Genomic DNA, 7,347 nt, shown 5'->3' with positions numbered 1-7,347 from the left:
GCCTGAGTGAAGCCAGAAGTCACCTTTGGCCCTGGTGTGTGTTGCAGGTTCCAGTATCATTACTGAAGTATGCACCAAACAGCGGTGGCCTGAGCCCACTTTTTGGCCCACAACAGGTAGCCATGTTGAATCAACTGTCCCAGTTAAACCAGCTTTCTCAGATCTCCCAGTTACAGGTAAGCCAGCCAGGCTGCTGTGCTGTGGGAGGCAGTGAGTGTTTGGTGTCACTGTCGTGTTGCTGACCCCTCACCCGTGTCTCGCAGCGGCTGTTGGCTCAGCAGCAGAAGGCGCAGCCTCAGAGGAGCGTGCCTTCTGGGGGTCGGCAGCAGCAGGAGCAGCAGGTAAAGAAACTCCTTCGTTTCCACTTCCCAAACTCTCCTGAGAACTTCTTCTCGTCCTGAGCTGCACTTCTGGCTGTGGCTCGTACCGAAGCGTGCGGGGGTGGACGGGGTTCAGCAGGCTTTAAAGGAGGGACTGAGCGCTGGGGTTTGGCTGTGCAGGATGCACAGGGTGCAAAGGTGCACCTCATTCTCTTTCTCAGAACACGGAGGAGCTTTTGCTCATTGATGCTGTAACTGCTCTGTTTTTTTTAAGGGTCGATCTCTTAGTATGCAGCAACAGATGATGCAACAGTCCCGTCAGCTTGATCCAAACCTGTTAATGAAGCAGCAAACTCCACCCTCTCAACAGCAGTCACTCCATCAGCCCTCCATGAAATCCTTCCTCGAGAATGTCGTGCCCCACGCTACTCCTGAGCTGCAGAAAGGGCCATCACCAATCAATGCATTCAGCAGCTTCCCCATAGGTGGGTGCCTCAGTCAGGCAGTGTTTGTGTGGCACACAGCCCCGCTTTTCCCCTTGCCTCCTCCTGGAAAATGACTGTAACCCTGTCAGTGCTTCCCATTTTGGTGGGACTGGTATCTCTGTGTGGGGTTACCCTTCTTCACCAAATAACTTTTCCCCAGGTACGCTCATTCCCAGTGAGTGTCCCTGTCTCAGTGCAGAATACTTTACAGAGTGAGGAGTGACAGTCTCCTGTTAGTGCTCCTTTTGTTCCCTGGATCCTCAGGGTGATGCAAAGTCCTGATTCCTGGAGCTAAAGGACCTTAAGAAGTAGAATTCGTGCAAAGAATGCATTGATGTAGACACATTTCTTGGGATTTCAAAAGTGCTTTCAGTGGCTCTGGAATTGCAAAGGTAGAACAAACTGTCACTTTGCCTGTTAGTGGTTTTGTCCAGGAAAGAAAGCTTTTGGCTTTGCATTTTTAAAGAATTGTTGTCTCATTAGGCAAAATGTCTGAGCATTTGTAAATACAAACAACTCCTGTTTCTTTCTCCCTACGTTTTCAGGCTTCTGTCCAATTTCTACTTCAGAAATTCCAGGCTTGTATATTTTCTTCTTACTTTAGGTCCCTTTTAAATGCTATCTTACTATAACTGTTCACCATTTTCCTCTGTTCCTTACCCCCATTTCTTTCCTCCCCTTCGTTTTTGCTTTTCTTCCCTTTTATTCTGATTGGGTCATTTCTGTTGGGCTGTTTGCCTTTGCATTCTCATTCTCTGCAGAGGTTTGTTTCCTGGGCGTGCTTGCGGAGTGGCAGGGACAGTGCCACACCGGGGGTGGCTTGTGGCCAGCCCCAGGTCCAGGCTGCTGCTTCAGAGCTGCTGGTGATGATTGGCATCAATGTCCAGCTCTGCTTTCATTCAAAGGCCAAGGCATGCAAAGGAAGTTTTTTAGCTATTGGAGACGCTGTGTTAGTTCTAAGGAAAGGCATATTTCACTTTGTCACCAAACTCTGTGCTGAGGGCTCACATCCTGCCCAGATCAGGCTCCTTTGTGCTTCATTCCTGAGCAGCAGTTGTTGTATGCTGCTCCATGAATCATCTCAGGAGCCTGCAGTATGTGTAAGGTTGCTTTGAGATCCCTCAGGAGTCTGCCACAGGATACACTGGATTGTTTGGGGTCCCTCTGCACAGTGGTGCAGGCACACAGAGCCACACTCAGCCCTCACATAAAGGCTCAAGGGTAGGAAAAGGATATTCCTGGAATTTCTTAGTGAAGAAGTGGGTGCAGAGGAAAGCTGGTGTCACTGCACAGTGTGGTGGTGTAGCTGTGTGAGAGGGAGCTCTCTTTGCCCACCTGTCTGCTGGAAAATCCTGTGGGTTTGTTGTTTTCTCTGTGTTCCCATGACAGTGTCAGGAGACCCGGCAAGGAAAGCAAGGAGGTCCTGTTTCCATTCTGGGATGGGATTTGTCAGCACTCACTAGATACTCACCCAAAGTAGAGAATAGGGGCCAGAGCATCCTTTTCTCTCCCTGACCACTTCTGCAGTCACATCCCAATTCATTATAGAATTAAGTATTCCTGTAAATAAAAACAACCTTTATCTGGCAAATACTGAGTATAACTGATATAAACAATAACTAACATTGAGTATACTATAACCAATAGCATAACTGATACAACTGATATGAAGTCTTCCACAGTAAAATATGGGAAATTACTTCTGGGAAGAGTGTTTAAATTACGGATTTTGTCCAGGGACTGGTATCCATCCCTCAGCCCGCATCTCCCACGCAGAGCAGTGACAGAGCTGTGCCTGCTGGGGCTGGCACTGGCCTGGTCACAGATGTTCCCCTCTGCCAGCCTGGGGTCTTTCTAACCCTTCTCCCAGAGGTCTGGTCTCTGCAGCTTCCCCAGAGGTGCTGTGGTGCAGAGTTACTGCTCTGACAGCAGCAAAATGCCAGAGGGAGGAGTCAGAAACGGGATCAGTTGGGCTTTCCCTGTTTTTCTGTTTGAGCTGTTGATAGTTGTTCTATTTCTTAAAACTCCATCCTGTTCCTAGCACTTTTTGTGAGGCTTTTCAAGGGGAGGCTTTTCTGGCACCAGCTCTTGCTCATGCCTTTAAGAAAAACAAACCCCCCCCAAAAATAAACCAGTTTCTTTATGGCTGTGAATGTCCACTTAGGAGCAAGGGGAAGCCCTTGTTTCCAGTGCTGAAGGAAAGTGTTCCTAGGAGACACTTGAGAAGTTCCTGTGTGTCTCTGGCCTCAAGTCAAACCATTGCAGTGGTTTGTTTTCAGAAATGAAGTAAATAGATCTGAGGGGCTGGAAGAGTACCCAGGCAGAGTTGTGAATTCAGGATTCTTGCAGACTTGGAAAGGGAGCAGGCATGCCAAGGTCAAATATGGCACGTTGTCCAAGCCCAGGGGAGCTGGTTCTCCCAGGTGTTGGAGTAGATTTGGGTTGGCGTTGTCTCGATTCTGTGGCAGAGGAACATCTGGAAGTACAGACCACAGCTGCTGCAGGTCAAGACTAGCTTTGTTTGCCCCATATTTTAGGTATTTGCATTTTAGTTTCTCTTAACTTCCTAATGTCTTCTTCCACTGACATTTTTGCATGAGGACACGAGCTGAGAACTTGGGAGTGCTTTGCATTGCTCAGCTTAGCTTCTGTGTGCAGAGAGTTCCCTGGTTTAAGTGCTAGAACGTTCCTCAGAAGCAGAGACTTGGAAGCATGACATAACCATGGGAATGTGCTCTTCGGTGCTTTCTGGGACAGCAGTGGTGATGAGCAGAGGGAGAAGTTCCGTGTGTGTCTCATGAGCTGTGTGTGCTTTCAGGAATGAACTCAAACTTGAATGTAAACCTGGATATGAGCAGTATTAAAGAGCCACAATCTCGGCTGAGGAAATGGACTACAGTCGACAGCATTTCTATGAACACATCCTTAGATCAGAACTCCAGCAAACATGGTAAGCTCAGCGTGGCACATCACCCGTGAGGCTGTGTGTCAGTGCAGGGCTGTGGTTCCCACTCCTGTGTGTTTGCAGCTGGGGCTGTGGTTATCACTCCCGTGTCGCTGTGCCTGTCACAGTTTGAGTCGTGTTGTCTGTGCCAGCTCGCTGCTTGTCTACCACAGCAGCCACAGCTCTGCTGACTGTGCTCACAGGATGATCTTGTGATGAGATTAGTAGAAACATTCTACAGGATTCATTTTTAAACCAGACTTTTCTGTAAGTGTGACCGTTGCTACTAGCTTTACCTTAATCTCCAGTGGAATGCTTCATATATTTTTAAGCCAAAAGCTTGGTTTTCAGGTTTCCTCTCCCACCACCCTTCTGTCCTAAGGTGATTTTGGGGGATTTACCACATTCTGGGCATGGCTGACATTTTTTCTGACAGGTTTTGGTTATGAGTGTCTGTGTTTGCATTCTAAATTTGGGGTGTTAGAAGGGCTGGACTTGGAACCATTGCTGTCCTTAGTTTTAGAGGAGGTGAACTTGGTTGCTTCGTGTTTCATTCCAGTAATCAAGATTCATATGACATTTCAGCTGTTTCAGTTGCCTGAAATCTCATCCAGTTAAAATTCGAGTCTATTGCCCAAGATTCAGTGTCTAAAGATAGCTATAAATGTCCCCAGTCTCCTGTTACTGTTCAGTCTCAGATTGTCAGGGTATTTTTAGGTGCATCAGCTGCTTTGCTGCTCTGAGCTGCCCGTGGTGCCTGCGGTGGCCGTTCCTGCAGCTGCCCTGCTGACACATCCCCCTGCTGCCACAGCAGAGGTGGTCCTGCTTCAGCTGTAGGTGATGTTTCCTGACCAGAGCGAGGAATCTCCATATCTCATGGAATCCCTGGATCCCTCAGAACTGTAGCAGAACTGGCTTTGCTGTCTGATAACTTTTAAACCCTTCCTTGCTCGGTCTCCAGGGATTTTTAGTTTGTTTTTTTTTTTCCCTCAGAGCTTTGCAGCAGCTAAAGATCCTTCACATGTTGTAGCTGTTTCTTTCACAAGCTCTCCCACCACGGAACCCTGTTAGTCTTACCCTCTGGAATTAATACTTCAGCTGTTACTTTGAGTATATGTACTGTTTTAGTGGAGGGATTTCATGGGAGATTATTCTTAGAGTTTTCTGCTGAATTACTCAGACATATTTCATTTTGAGTGGTACACTCCTGTATGATCTCCAATATAGCTTGGCATCACAAGAGGACAGTGTGCTGCTATGTATTTCATGAATGATTTACAAGGGCATGATTTTATATATGTATTTATATAGGGATATAAAAACCGGCTGTGAAAAAATATTTGACTGCCTTTTTTTTTTTTTTTTTTTTTTTTTTCCTTTTTTTTTTTTTTTTTTCCTTTTTTTTTTCTTTTTAATCAGGTGCTATTTCAAGTGGTTTCAGGCTGGAGGATTCTCCGTTTGTTCCTTACGACTTTATGAACAGCAGTAATTCCCCAGCCAGTCCTCCCGGCTCCATTGGGGACGGCTGGCCCCGTGCCAAATCGCCTAATGGCTCTAGCAGTGTTAACTGGCCCCCAGGTACAGCCCCAGCCCTCGTTTGTCCTGCAGAAGGGTGTTCTTAGCAGATGGAGATGGAGACGGGGAGTTTTCTTGTACAGAGAGAAGTGCATCTGCCAGAGAAACCAGAAATGAAATGAGTAAAGGGAAGGCTGAATCGAGTAAATTAAATGCTTAAAAGGTTTTGGATTTTCAGTCCATTAGGAGATGTATTGTTTAGACAGCTGTTTGCCTTTTAAAAATATAGTGAAAATACGCTTCTTTCTTGCATCTGTATTCCTAGAGTTTCGCCCTGGTGAGCCATGGAAAGGTTATCCAAACATCGACCCCGAAACTGACCCTTACGTCACTCCTGGCAGTGTCATAAACAATCTCTCAATTAATACTGTGCGGGAAGTTGACCACCTCAGGGACAGGAACAGTGGTATGCTCAGCCTGGCTGGGGAGCTGTGTGTGACCTTCCCTCAGCCACACAGGCCCTGCTGTCCTGGAGATGTTTACTGCGTGCTTCCCTCCTGCTTTACCCTTGTGTTTGCTCCTCTCCTGGTTATTCCCCTGTGTTTGCTCCTCTCCTGGTCATTCCCCTGTGTTTCCTCCCCCCCTGGTTTTCCCTTGTGTTTCCTCCCTGCTCCTCTCCTGGTCATTCCCCTGTGTTTGCTCCCTGCTCCTCTCCTGGTTATTCCCCTGTGTTTGCTCCTTGCTCCTCTCCTGGTTATTCCCCTGTGTTTGCTCCTTGCTCCTCTCCTGGTTATTCCCCGTGTTTGCTCCTTGCTCCTCTCCTGGTTATTCCCCGTGTTTGCTCCTTGCTCCTCTCCTGGTCATTCCCCTGTGTTTGCTCCTTGCTCCCCTCCTGCTTTACCCTTGTGTTTGCTCCTCTCCTGGTCATTCCCCCATGTTTGCTCCTTGCTCCTCTCCTGGTTATTCCCCTGTGTTTGCTCCTCTCCTGGTCATTCCCCCGTGTTTGCTCCTTGCTCCTCTCCTGGTTATTCCGCTGTGTTTGCTCCTCTCCTGGTCATTCCCCTGTGTTTGCTCCCTGCTCCTCTCCCGGTCATTCCCCTGTGTTTGCTCCTGGCTGCCCTCACGGTTGTCCCTCCTGCTGTGGGTTTGGGATGTGTTTTCTCCTTGCTCCCCCCCTGGTTTGTCCCTGGTGTTGTGCCTGTCAGGGCTGGAGGCTCATCCTTGACTCAGCGCTGCTGCTGATGCAGTGCAGGAGCTGTCCCAGGAATGTGGGCTGTGCTCTGCATCCTGATGTCAGCTCTGCACACCCGGGGCTTTGGGAGCAGCAGAACCTTGGCAGCAATGCAGGAATGCAGGAATGCAGAGGGCCTGTGCTCTGCAGGTGCTCCTGCTGCCACCGTGTGCCCGTGGGCTGAGCGTGGGCACCGAGGGCTGCCTGTCCCTCCCCTCGGTGTGAGATGTGTTCGGGCTGGAGCCAAGCCTGTTCACCCCAACTGCATTTGTGACCGGCTGTGCTGTGTCTGACTCTTGTCTCTGTTGCAGGGTCATCCTCATCTTTGAACACCACGCTGCCTTCAACTAGTGCCTGGTCATCCATTCGTGCCTCCAACTACAATGTTTCCCTCAGCAGTACAGCACAAAGCACTTCAGGTGATGTCTGCTTGTATTGCTCCGGTTCCTTCCCCCTCACGTGCCCCGGGGGGATCCTAGATGTTAATAGAAGTAGTGCTGAGGTCTCACCAGCGTGGTAAATTCACTGATTTCAAAGCAGCTATTTTGATTTGACCCTAACTCAGCAGCTTTTCTTTGCAGCTGGGTAATGTTTGCAGCAACGGTGATTGTGGTTATCTTTTGTGTCTTTTAGTAGCCAGAAACAGTGATTCCAAATCAACGTGGTCTCCTGGATCAGTCACTAACACCTCTCTGGCTCATGAGCTGTGGAAGGTCCCTTTGCCACCTAAAAGCATCACTGCTCCATCCCGCCCACCTCCAGGGCTGACAGGCCAGAAACCACCCCTGTCCACCTGGGACAATTCCCTTCGTCTGGGTGGAGGATGGGGAAATTCTGATGCCAGATACACCC

General features: G+C 48.7%; 1 protein-coding gene across 2 annotated transcripts in view; it reads left to right on the top strand.

Moving 5' to 3' along the window:
* The first annotated feature begins 50 nt into the window (after nucleotides 1–50).
* LOC120766120 (trinucleotide repeat-containing gene 6A protein-like) overlaps nucleotides 51–7,347 on the top strand; it is a 10,726-nt gene continuing 3,429 nt past the window's right edge. For both annotated transcript variants that reach the window (XR_005704580.1, XM_040091484.1), the window contains exons 1-9: nucleotides 51–176; nucleotides 264–341; nucleotides 595–805; nucleotides 1,351–1,383; nucleotides 3,624–3,755; nucleotides 5,169–5,327; nucleotides 5,590–5,730; nucleotides 6,807–6,914; nucleotides 7,129–7,347. The exon at nucleotides 7,129–7,347 is cut by the window's right edge and continues 3 nt beyond it. Coding sequence is in view for 1 of the 2 variants with exons in the window: in XM_040091484.1 (XP_039947418.1) it covers nucleotides 123–176; nucleotides 264–341; nucleotides 595–805; nucleotides 1,351–1,383; nucleotides 3,624–3,755; nucleotides 5,169–5,327; nucleotides 5,590–5,730; nucleotides 6,807–6,914; nucleotides 7,129–7,347 (1,135 nt within the window). In the remaining variant the exon portion in view is untranslated. The remainder of the gene's footprint in view (nucleotides 177–263; nucleotides 342–594; nucleotides 806–1,350; nucleotides 1,384–3,623; nucleotides 3,756–5,168; nucleotides 5,328–5,589; nucleotides 5,731–6,806; nucleotides 6,915–7,128) is intronic.

The sequence above is a fragment of the Hirundo rustica genome (assembly GCF_015227805.2).
Source record: "Hirundo rustica isolate bHirRus1 chromosome 15 unlocalized genomic scaffold, bHirRus1.pri.v3 SUPER_15_unloc_BUSCO_378949at7742, whole genome shotgun sequence".
NCBI classification, from domain to species: domain Eukaryota; kingdom Metazoa; phylum Chordata; class Aves; order Passeriformes; family Hirundinidae; genus Hirundo; species Hirundo rustica.
Note: the sequence above shows the minus strand (reverse complement) of the source record. Positions and strands in the feature narration are given on the sequence as shown.